Source organism: Leiobunum rupestre, chromosome 8 (assembly GCF_980474605.1).
Source record: "Leiobunum rupestre chromosome 8, qqLeiRupe1.1.hap1, whole genome shotgun sequence".
NCBI lineage: Eukaryota > Metazoa > Arthropoda > Arachnida > Opiliones > Sclerosomatidae > Leiobunum > Leiobunum rupestre.
Window position 1 is genome coordinate 29,366,816 of NC_143391.1, and position 12,274 is coordinate 29,379,089.

General features: G+C 39.1%; 2 protein-coding genes across 2 annotated transcripts in view; both read left to right on the forward strand.

The window, feature by feature from the left end:
* Window positions 1-12,274, forward strand: part of LOC149933070 (uncharacterized) — a 165,848-nt gene that overhangs the window by 48,803 nt on the left and 104,771 nt on the right. The gene's annotated exons all lie outside the window — the stretch shown is intronic.
* Window positions 3,619-8,375, forward strand: LOC149933072 (WAP four-disulfide core domain protein 18-like). Its single transcript, XM_090156898.1, has 2 exons — window positions 3,619-3,784; window positions 8,149-8,375. The coding sequence occupies exons 1-2, from the start codon at window positions 3,736-3,738 to the stop codon at window positions 8,298-8,300; spliced, it is 201 nt and encodes a 66-aa protein (XP_090013024.1). The 5' UTR covers window positions 3,619-3,735; the 3' UTR covers window positions 8,301-8,375.

The window sequence follows — 12,274 nt, forward strand, 5'->3', positions numbered from 1 at the left end:
GTTTTTGTCCGCTCGAAGACCTCTCGGTACGAGCTATTTGTAAGTTTATAATTTTCTTCAAAATTTGTTTAGGGTTTAGCTTTATTATCCCTTTTCATTATGGACTTATCTACTTATTCGCCAATTGTTTCATCCTATACAACCTACATATTGTACCTTTTTCAATGGTCGCAGTCGTTTTTACACCATCACAAACGCAGCCGCCGCCGATGTTCATGCAACTACTCTCGAACTGTGTGTAGAAATATGATAAATGATCAGTCTATCGATAGTCAGGGCCGTCTTAAGGCATGGGCTAAATGGGCTACAGCCCAGTGCCCCCAGCCAGTTTTGGGGCCCCGGAAAGGCCAGCCATACAGCCTCTACTCTAGAGATAAGGGTTTAGTTGGTTAAATATTATTTATGCTCATTTAATGTTATGTATCTTTTAGTTACGTCTAAAGTATTTGACTCTTCGCCACATCGCGTATCATACGGTACCAACAATTTGTAAAACCTAACAGCGAGTCACGTCAGTAAAATCTATTTTCGGTAGGTCTATTTTATGCTTTTGAAATTAAAAGTTTTTGTTTGATTTTTGTGTAGTTGAATTTAGACAACGGACATTCAAAGGTTGACCGTTGGGGATCGCAAAGGTCTTAAGAAATAATTTATCCCAGGGCCCCAAGAGGTCTTAAGACGGCCCTGTCGATAGTGCGTGGCCGACCCTCGATTGTAAAGTATTTATTTCGGTGAGTGGGGTCTACTAGTTGGCCATTGGTCGATTTTAGTTTTATTGGTGGATTTTCAACTTTAAATTTATATTTATTAAGTTAAAGGGAATATAACCTCAGGTATTTGGTGTGGAACACCAACGTTTGCATTTCTGACCGCTCTTGCCTTTGGCTTTAAAAATTTTTGGCGCCACTGTACAGGGAAACTTGAAAAATTGAAGGGGTCTTCCATAAAGATTGCCTTGCAGGTTATATTCCCTTTAAGTTTCTTTTTCTTGTAAATTAGTTTTTAGCTAGCCCTCGTAAATTTCTTATTAAGTTTATAGTTGCATCAATAAATTTTAATTTTAAATGACATTATTTCCCAATTCGCGGAATCCAACAACCCACGTACGTCATATTTGAATTTAGTACAAATTGAAAATTCAAAAACCAGCGCCCTCTGTATCCATAAAAACGTGTAGAGGCTAACGGTAATAGTAAGTGTAGGGAGCTGTTGGCTCGCGTGGCATGAAGGGCTCGCCAAGACCCTCCTACGCATTGTAGCCTGAAAAATAATTCGCTATATATGACTTGGGCCTATGCACTCTTTTACGAGCGTATCGACCACCCCCTATACAATCTCCCATGTGGCGGCCACCACCGCCGTACTACCTCTGCCTCCACTATTGCCTTTTTTTCACCCTCCCCATGTAGTCAAGCTATGGATTCCCCCGTAAAAGAATCTATAGGTGGTGCCTTGGGTATTAGCTTAGCATATTTGATCTTCGACCTTGGAAACCTCTGTGAACTGTGTTCATTCTTTTCTTTAGGGCGTTGGATACTTTCAGCGTGCTTTTAAGGGCGCTGTACAGGGTGTTGGCTATGCTAAATTTTGTTATATTAGCTATTTCTAGATAAGATATTGGCTATGCTATTTTTGGATATATTGAGTATTGCTTTACACGATGTTGGCTATGGTATGATATGATATCTTGGGCATCTTTCTATAGAGCGTTGACTACGCTATGATTTGATACCTTGTTGGGAATTTTCAGAATTAATTTTTAATGGTCCTCATTTTCTTTAATAGGGTTTTTCTAATTATACCAATAAACATTATTTTCATTGATAAAACTGATATTTTACTGTATGAATGACAAGGTGATTGTTGTTAATACATTAGGTTGTTGAAAAAGTGCTGCTTTTTGTAAAAATTAGATTAAGGTTTTTATATTAAGCTTATCAGGGGTAGAAGACTGAAGGTGGGGTGGCAAAGTGGTTAGCACTTTCGCCTCGCAACAAGAGGAGCCAGGTTCGACTATCGCTTGTGGCACTGGGCCGAAACTAAGATGTACTAGTTCAGCGTTAAGTTTCAAAGTTATCTTCCCGCTGGTTAAAGGGATTTTTCTTTAAAAACTTGTAGAGGTTAATGGTAATATTGAGTGTAGTAAGTATTTCTTCGGTTGTTACGGATTATAGTGCCCTGATTATATCGAAGGACAGGGTAATAGTGTTATATTCTACATGGTTGTTATATAGCACTAATTTTTGTGAAATTAACACTTAGGTTGTTTTAATACGCTTATTATGTTGAAGAGGGTGAGTGAAATATGGTTTATTAGTAATGGACAGGGTGATAAATAAAGCGTTATCATGTATTATTCGTTTAAATCAAACTTTTCTTTTGTTTTCAATGATTCGTGCGTTATGCCATTTTAAATGTACAGGGTGGTTAAGAAAACGCAAATTTTCACCAAAATTCCTTTTGAGTGGTAGTACGCTAATTAAGTTAATAAACATGGTGTTCCAAAAGTTTAAGCAAACATTTTAAGGAGTTGTAGGCGGTGAATTGAGAAGTATGCCGGTTTTTATCCCATTTTCCTACGATGAGTTTAAAGAGCGCCAGAGAGCTTCAAAGTGCGGCTTACTATCCCCTGGAAATAGGCTGCAACAAGCACAAAACCAAGCAGCCGGGATTCGAGGGGCTGATCACTCCCCGTAATCGGTGTACAGGCCTGTAGCTTTGACTGCACTAAAATGATTACGCGAGTGAGTACAGATTTAGCACTACCAAAGGCTGTACTCATTTTCATATTTATGTAATCGGTGTACAGATTATCAGAGAGTGGTTAGCCCCTCGCTGGGATTGGTATTGTAAATTCAATGTCAATTGTACCTAATATTTTAATTGGTAATGTTTTATCTGTTAACCAGAGAATACTTTCGTTGTATTTAGTAAATAACATTTTTACACTATAAAACCCAAATATTTTTAAAATACGCTTGCTGAAATGAATGTTGGTACGGCGAAAATTGGAAAATAACGTTTGAGAATGGCGGCATACTCGCCCACCACAATAACAATGACTTTTATCATTCAATTTTAGACGCGTGGAATGAAACACTTTGTGACATTTGTTTTTGTTTGTGATGTCTACGGTGCGTTTTTAAGGCGAAGCACATTTTTGCATAACCTTTTAAAACACCCGGTAAAATGTGATTAAAAATTTATTGAAATTTATATAAAAGATTCAAAATATATTTAACACATCGGAGAATTGTGTGTATTTAAAAGTCAGTGACAACTTGTCTATTAGCAATGGGGCTGTAGCCTGTCGTGACATTCCGTTTGACACAAAATTATTCAGGATAAGTTAAACAAAATAGTAACTGCATGTAGCCACTGCAATTCTGACAGATTTGAAAAACCAATCTATTCTACCTTATCTCGCGATTTCATTCGGGGAAAAACCGCTATAGAAGGAAAACTTGTGAAGAGTATCGTCGTAAGTTAAACGTACTACGTTTACTGATGAATTTCCCTCGAATGATTTCACTCGGAATGAAATCGCGGTTAAAGGAAAACTCGTAAAGCACGTCGGTTTTTTTTGTAAAGTATTTCACGGGAATTGATTTGCAATCGCAATAAAACGGAAAGCTTCAAAAGGAGGTCGCTTCTGTTTCTAAAGTGTTTCACTCGAGAGCGTTGACGTTAACGTTTGCCTGCTAGCTTTAATCGTTTGAAGACAGTAAGAAGAAAATGAACTCTAAAATATTTTTTCTTTCGATGTTGTTGATTCTGGTCCAAGGTAAATATATTTAAACCTCAAACTTCCTTTTAACGGGTTCTTCTACTTTCCGTTGCTACGCAACTCGTTTTGAAATTTTTAATGTTTAGGCTTAGTTTCTCTTTTCGGTGTTATAGAGTACGAGCGATTGACGCGCAGCGCCTCTAGGGGCTAGCTCACGCGTAACTTGGTTAAACGTTTTTACCCGCCCCCATTGAAATTAATGTAAAGTTGGCGATAATTAAACGTTAATTAACCTACCAAATGATGTAAGAAATATTCCACCGACAATTTGTCCCGTTTATATGAACTTAAATGTAATATACAATCGTCTTGAAAAATCGTTTATCGCTTTATAACATCAAAAATAATATTTTCCCCGCGCCATGTAGATAATCGAACATCTGCTCGTCTAGGTAAAGTTTGCGTTGTCAACCCGTGTATTAGAAAGCAAATGAAAGGCAGTGAATCTTGCTCAGTACTAAGCCTCGGTTTAATCTGCCGCGTATTTTCAAACGGAAAAACCCGAACGCTCCTGGTAATAAGAAACAAATGACGAAATACGTTCTAAGTCCATTTAACGCCAAAAATCCCACGTATTTCGTTAATTGTTTCGTATTACAATTAGCGTTCCCCATCATTTAAAGATAGTACTCAGGTTTTTGAGTTTCAAAATACGCGGTAGATTACCGAGGCTTAAGGCTGGGCATGAGTCACCGCCATAGACATAATAAAGAAATATACACCTTACGCGGAGTTTGATTTGCCAAAAATATACGGGAGCGATAACTAGCAGACAACCGGTATTTGTTCCGTATTCCTGTGGTACCACGTTTAAGCGACGCCTGTCGATTAGGGGAGAAAATAAAAAATAATCACGTGACACGTCACACATGTTCGTGTTTGTAGGTACTCTGACGTGATTCGCGAATATTTTGGCTGTGATAATTTAAAATAAGGTTAATTTTTATTATAATTTTTAAATAAGTTAATTAATTCTTTCAAAACCCAAATAACAAGCAGCAGATGATCTTTTAATTAAAAACAAAAAATTGTAATTTCGAAATGATATTTTGTCAAAGGCTTAAGTAACTCGTGTACTATCCGGTGTATTTTGGTTATGGCTTGTTATGGGAATATTCTGAGATTCTAAATTGTAAACAAAAGTAAAGGGAATTTCGATGAATTGTATGATTCTACTAAAGGTATGTAGCTATTGTCCTTGAAATAAAATTAGCTTTGACAATTTAAGTCTGATGGCTTGACCCTTCATTTCTAGATTTTTATCCTTCGCTAATTTGTGGAGTCTGAGCTTGCAATATAAATTAATAACTTTCTTAATGATGATGTTCGATTCCAACTTCAGCATCAAACATGTTCGTGGTGATCTGGTAAGATGTCCATGCCAACAATATTTCGTAATACAGCAAGTTCTAGTTCTTAGACTACATTTCTTTTATAGAGAGAGGAATATCTCTTCATAACAACTAAACAAAATTGGCTAAAAACCAAGGAGATCTTGCTCAAATTATAATAACATAATTTAACCTACACGAAATGATCCTTGGTCAAAATTTAAAGGTGAGAAGTTAGCATCACCGGTTTTTTCTATTCCATTTTCAAGTTTCAACTGGATGTAGTTTCTTTAAATTAAATTCCCTTTACTTTTGTTTAAAATTTAGAATCTCGGAATATTCCCATAACAAGCCATAACCAAAACACACCGGATACCGGCGGATAGTACACGAGTTACTTAAGCCTTTGACAAAATATCATTTCGAAATTACAATTTTTTTGTTTTTAATTAAAAGATCATCTGCTGCTTGTTATTTGGGTTTTGAAAGAATTAATTGACTTATTTAAAAATTATAATAAAAATTAACCTTATTTTAAATTCTCACAGCCAAAATATTCGCGAATCACGTCAGAGTACCTAAAAGATTACAAACACGAACATGAGTGACGTGTCACGTGATGATTTTTTATTTTCTCTCCTAATCGACAGGCGTCGCTTAAACGTGGTACCACAGGAATACGGAACAAATACCGGTTGTCTGCTAGTTATCGCTCCCGTTTTAACCCTCCGTAGAATCTTGGGTCTATTTCTTTATGTCTATGGTCACCGCCTTCAAATTTTCGTCTACTTTAAAGATACATTGTGAACGAACCAATAGGTGAAAAGTTATGAAACTAGCTTTTAAATAAACCTTGAATCTTATTTCAAGTCATATTTATAATTCACTGATGACAAAATTCGCGAAAAGTATTAATATTGTTCCGAATTGCAACGTACTTTCTAATATTTCATTTTGCTTTCTAATACGCGCGTTGACAACGCAAACTTTACCTAAACGAGCAGATGTTCGATTATGTATATGGCGCGTTAAAAATATTATTTTTGAACGTTATAAAGCAATAAAGGATTTTTCAAGACGATTTTATATTACATTTAAGTTCATATAAACGGAAAAAATTGTCAGTGGAATATTTCGTTTACCATTTGGAAGGTTAATTAACGTTTAATTATCACCAACTTTACATTAATTTCAATGGGGGCGGGTAAAAACTTTTAACCAAGTTACGCGTGACCTCACCACGAGAGGTCAGAGTTTCGCGTCTTTTTGTTTGCTCCCAGACCTATCGGTACGATCTATTAGTAAGTTTTTAAATTTAGCTTTCTAAAGGAGGATTGGAAGGGAGGCGAAGTAGGATGGATGAACGCGCCAGCATCCTTGTAAGAAGCTTAGCGCGCGCTCGGCGGGAAAATTTTGGAAAAATGGCGGCAAGATTGCGGCCGTTACGCTACGAGTTGCCAGTTGCCACCATTTTTCCGAAAGTTTCCACCGAGTTCTTACAAGGATTTATTTCATACCTCCTACTTCGCCTCTCTTCCTATCCTCCTTGGCTTTATTATCCTTTTTCTAATGGATCTAATCTACTTTTTCGCTAATTTTATCATATTTTGTTTTGTAAAACATTCTAGTGTAATAGAAACCCGAGGTAGGTGACCTCAGGTTCTCTTCTGCTCACTGTCGTGGCATTTTTGTTTAAGTAAAAACCTGCTCTTAACTGACTTTAAAATCATTGACAATCTTATTAATTCGTAAATCGTTTTGAAATTTGTCTTGTGTTGACTGTTGATCTTTGCCGTAATATATATATTTTTTTTAATGATAAAGAGTTTATCAAAACAATTTATTTGAAATTAGGATAATTTTTAACTCTACTACCTCGATGTTTCAGTAAGAATGACCTCTTATGCTACAAAATGTGACGCGAAAGATAATATAAAATGCGAACGAATTGGGTTTTTTCATGAATTATCTTTAAGTTTCTTAGTAATCCTTCAATTTTAAGTATTCAAACAGTTGGTGTTTCTGATAATTCAAGAAAAATATTATCTCAATAATATCTCTTAAATATTTTATTTAACAAACGTATCGGTGTTTATAGCAGCTCAAAAATATAATGCAATAGACTAAGTACTTCGTCTTTAGATTCCCTCTTACATCAACTGAGATTAGTTTATGTTTTCCGACAGTGCTACAGAAAAACCTGGAACCAATACACTCTTTTTTGAAACGTTTACTGGGCGCCCATATTATCGTACAGACAACCAACGAGCGAGCGCTCTACCGCAGAAATTTCATCCCCCCCAAACGGGTTTTTCCCTCACCCACCGCGTAGACTGTAATGTAATGGCGGTCGATCGAGGAGGCGCGTTTATAAGCGCACGGGTAAAACTTTAAATTTCTTTGTGGGGCCAAATAAGAATACAGAGAGCGCAAATATGAAGGGGTGCAAAGTAATAAGGTTGCCCCATCTTACTTCAAACGCAGCGCACGACTATTCCTATTCGTAGAACCAACCAGTTTAATTATAATTTTTTAAAGGAAGTACAACTTTCGCAGGAAAGTCTAGCTAATGTTAATACCAACTCGTGTGGTGCGTGTTAGTATCGGCTGAAACTAATTCTTCCATGCTAAGAAAGTAAATTTACTTGTTTGCCCATATCAAATTTTAATCCTCAAAACGTCAATTTCTCTTTCACAACTATTTGCTTCAAATATGCGCCTTAACGTGACAATTTTGTGGTGTTTTACAAAGTACGAGGGGCTAACCACTCTCTCATAATCTGTACACCAATTACATAAATATGAAAATGAGTACAGCCTTTGGTAGTGCTAAATCTGTACTCACTCGCGTAATCATTTTAGTGCAGTCAAAGCTACAGGCCTGTACACCGATTACGGGGAGTGATCAGCCCCTCGACAAAGTAGCACTTAAGGTTTTGCAACATTACATACATTTTAGAAATAATTTATACTTTCTCTTTAGAGGTATTTTAATCTTGATTATTTTCCTTTACTTGTCTATTTTGATAGTGAACGACGGTAGTACTTGCGTTTGTCCACCGGTTAGGAAAGGAACCTTAGGATTGTGCGTCGAAGAATGCGGGGGAAATACAGATTCTTGTCCTACCAATCAAAAGTGCTGTTCTAATGGATGTGGTCATTCATGCAGGCCTTGCGCGTAAAGTGGCTAGTACTTTATGTCGTTGTTACATAAATTAATAGTTAATAATAAAGCATAAAATTTATTTCTTTAAAAACGTTTTTACTTTAGAATTTACCGATTCAAATTATTTTTGATATATGTTAAGCAATAGTCTCAAAATTTTGTAACGTGGTCGAGGTGGTCTTAGAAAATAAAATCTTTCGTTGGCTGCTTAAAGAACCTCTTGTTCGGTCATGCCACTAGTGGCGAAAGTATTCTCAAAGATTCCCATTGCTAAATGCTGAAATATCAAAAATATTGAAGGTGATTAGCATTTACCATTTTGTGGCATTATCAAACTATTTATTATGAAACAGGTCTGTTACATATGACACAGAACTTAATTTTAAATCAAAATTTTCCCATTGTTTACATTTCGGTTAAGAAATCCCACCGATGCAGCGATTCGTTATTAATACAAAGAGCTAGGACGTGCAACACACTGTTTACATGGTCATTGTAACGGCTAGTGAGAGCGTCGACGCCAAAAACTTGTGTTAGACTTACTTTCAACAAGCAATCTTGAAGGCGCGACACTCAACTCAAAGCTTCGAAATTTTCAATGCCACTAGATTTCATTACTTTACACAGCAAATAACAAGCCAAATCCATTCTTTTAAACTTCTTTAAAGGTTTAATGTACCATATAAATGAACTGGGATAGAAGTTTTAAAATAAGTGAGCACAAATAATAAAAGTAAAAAGTAGAAACTTTATTAAAATCAAGTAAAACATAATTTCAAATATTTTTTTATATGTATTTAAATTATTTGTGCGTTTACGTAAAAACTGTTTAGTTCGCTTATTAAATGATACAACTTAAGAAGCTTTATACAATTTTAAGAATGGTGCATATTTTCTTCAAGTGTTTAAAAGCGCATATTCCGGTTGCGGGAAGAAATTATGCAGCTTATGTAACTTTGTGTCATGGGACCACCGCACCGATTAGATTTATCAGGGAACACTTAAGCTTGGAAGGAATCTGAATCATTTGTTTATTAAATAATTTGAGCTGGAATAGTTAATTGCGTTAAATATCCTACCATTAGATATATACAACTACGTTTTCTTTACATACAGCGCAAGTAGAAACGCCTCCTAGTCGCTCGTGGTTTTCGATAAACTCCTCGCTTGACCAACGAGAAAAACCACTGAAGCCGCTTTCAAACGTAAGGGCGAAAACATTGTAAAGCGGTTTGAGATAAATCGGCTTCCTCGCGAGAGATCTACGATGTGGTTTTGAAAAATTGCTGGCTATAGCCACGTTCACACGTACCCTCGAAAACGTTTTTCCTCGATTCGATCTCGCTGCCGTTCGTAGCGTTTGGAAATCTGCTTGTTCACACGTTAGATTTGAGGCGACGTTTGAAGAAAATTGGGCATGCTTAGTATAGCCATATAATTAGGAGTTCATCTGCTCACGCATTTCAGTGACGTTTCAAACCATCCTAATAAAAAACTAATGCACCCAGAAGAAATTTGTTGTATTTTTTAAACAAATAGACATAAAGTCGCGAGACATTTTCTACTAAAAAAGGCATAAAAATTTTATTAGGTGCAAAAAAATTCAAGATTGACGATTTTTGAAAAAAAAGACTCATGGTTCACAAAAACCGACTCGATGACGTCACGAATCGATGCCAAAATGGTCAACGAAGCGGTCCAGCCGTAGCGATCTGAAACGTTGGGACCCGCATCGCTCGCGGCATCGGTAACTGTTCACACGACGGGTTACAAACGTTGCGGGAGCAAAGAGTATGGAGGAAATAGAGATAAAACAACCGCGAGAAGTCAGCAACGAAACGTTCACCACCGAGGGGGTTGACAGTGTGTCAGAATTTATAGCCCGGTGTACCTAGTAACAGAGACCATACCACCGGAGGCCTATCATCATAGTGCCCTACGCCAGCGTCCACCTAGCCCGGACAGGTGACAAATCCAGCATGGGTAGCAGAACCCTACTACTGATGGTCGCACCTTCGACGCAAGCCACTCAACCCAGCAGAAGGTGCAGCAATGGGTGGACCAATCCCCACTTCGCACACAGCAGTGGGATTTGGAATGGGTGCTATAGCAACTCCAGCCGACACCCTACCTATGAAGGTAAGGAGCCAAACCCTTTGGAGAGAGCGTCTAAAGGGGAACGACGAGCACACAGCAGCCCAAGTAACCCGGCACAGCTGGCACCGGATATCCCGGTGGGCCCCAAAAGGCCGGGAAACAGGACCGCCGTGGCCGCATATGGAGGCCCGCCGCCCCACAGCAGGCTACCCAATCCGCCGAGGCGGCCAGTTTGCCTGGACCCTCTCCGTTAGCCGGAACCGAAGTTAAGTATCCAGCCCAAACCTGACCCAAGTCGGAGGTGGAGATAGGACCATTTGATCAGAGCTAACATCTCCCAGCGCGCCACCGCCCTTATGGGTTACAAGAGCCGGACCCTGACTCCCCGGTAAAGCCACCAGTTATTGCACACTCCGACCCCTTGAGGGCCCGAGGGGGTTGACATAAGGTTATGTATTTGTACCCCGCCGTTCCGCTGGGCACTACGGCGGCACACAAGACAAAGAGTCATGCCGGACAAAAATACACATTGCGAAACAAACGTTCGGCCAGTGAGACAGCCAAAAAGACAGGCAGGCTCACATATGGCAAACAAACGCCCTCATCATGGTCCAACAAAAGGCGACACCATGGGCTGCCCTAATTCCCACCCTCGCACAGCTGCGGACTAGAGTGACTTCCTCTTCCACCACCAAACAACCCTCCCCAGTAGTATATTGAATGCCGAGTATGGAACACCCCCGGGGTCCAGTGACCCAGCGCCCCGAGCACGTGACACCCGAAGGACTCCAGTGAGCCAGCAAACCGGGTGTGGAGCCCCTCAAGAGCTCCAGTGACCCCATCAAACCACTGGATAGGATCAGTGTACCTGTGCAAATCAGCCGCAGGTTATTAGCCATACGTTGCCCGGCTCTCGCCACGAGGAGGCTTTGCAATCAAGATTTAAGAGGGGGTTGACATGAAGTTATGTATTTGTACCCCGCCGTTCCGCTAGGCACTACGGCGGCCCACAACACTCAACCAGGTCTGGACAAAAATGCGCTTTGCGAAACAACGTTCGGCCAGTGAGACAGCTATAAAAACCGGCTCACATATGGCAAACAAACGCCCTCATCACGGCCCAACAAAAGGCGACACCATGGGCCTGCCCGAGAACCCATCCTCGCACAGCTGAGGGCTAGAGAGACTTTCTCATTCACTGCAATTACCATCCCCGATAAGGTTATCAAATGACAGGTATGGAGCGAACCATCGCGCGAACCCAAAGTCCGAGCCCAGCAACCACGAACACACCCGTCCCCCCTCCGGCAGGCGGCGAAGGGGGCGATGCGAACTGGGGTTGACAATGGGGAAGAACAAAATAGCTACCGCAGCGCCATTTCTGGATTCTTCGTAATCGAAACGGCACAAATTTAATTGCAAACAATAGCGCCAAAGATTGATAGCGCGTGGTGTTTTCTTGGAGTACCCTTTTTATTGGAAAATTAATTTAGTTCATAAATATGCCAAAGTTAAATCTACCAAAAGTTTCAAAACGAAAAGCAGGAAAAGTAAAAGTAAGTAATAAACATTTTTAAATAATTAATGAAAATTGTAATTTCAACCCATTTCAATTACAATCAACCGGTTCAGAAAATGTAATAATTATTTTGGAATAATTTCCTTTCTTCCCGAAATAGCGCTGCGGTAGCTATTTTGAAGCTCGGTTTACAGATGTTTTTCTGCATTGTCAACCCCCTCGGTGGTGAACGTTTCGTTGCGGACCTCCCCCGGTTGTTCTATCTCTATTTCCTCTATACTCTTTGGCGGGGCCATGAAATCGAATTTTCGGAGGGGGCGGCATGAGTAATTTTTTTCTGCCACTAGATGGTACTTATTGGAGTATTAACTAAA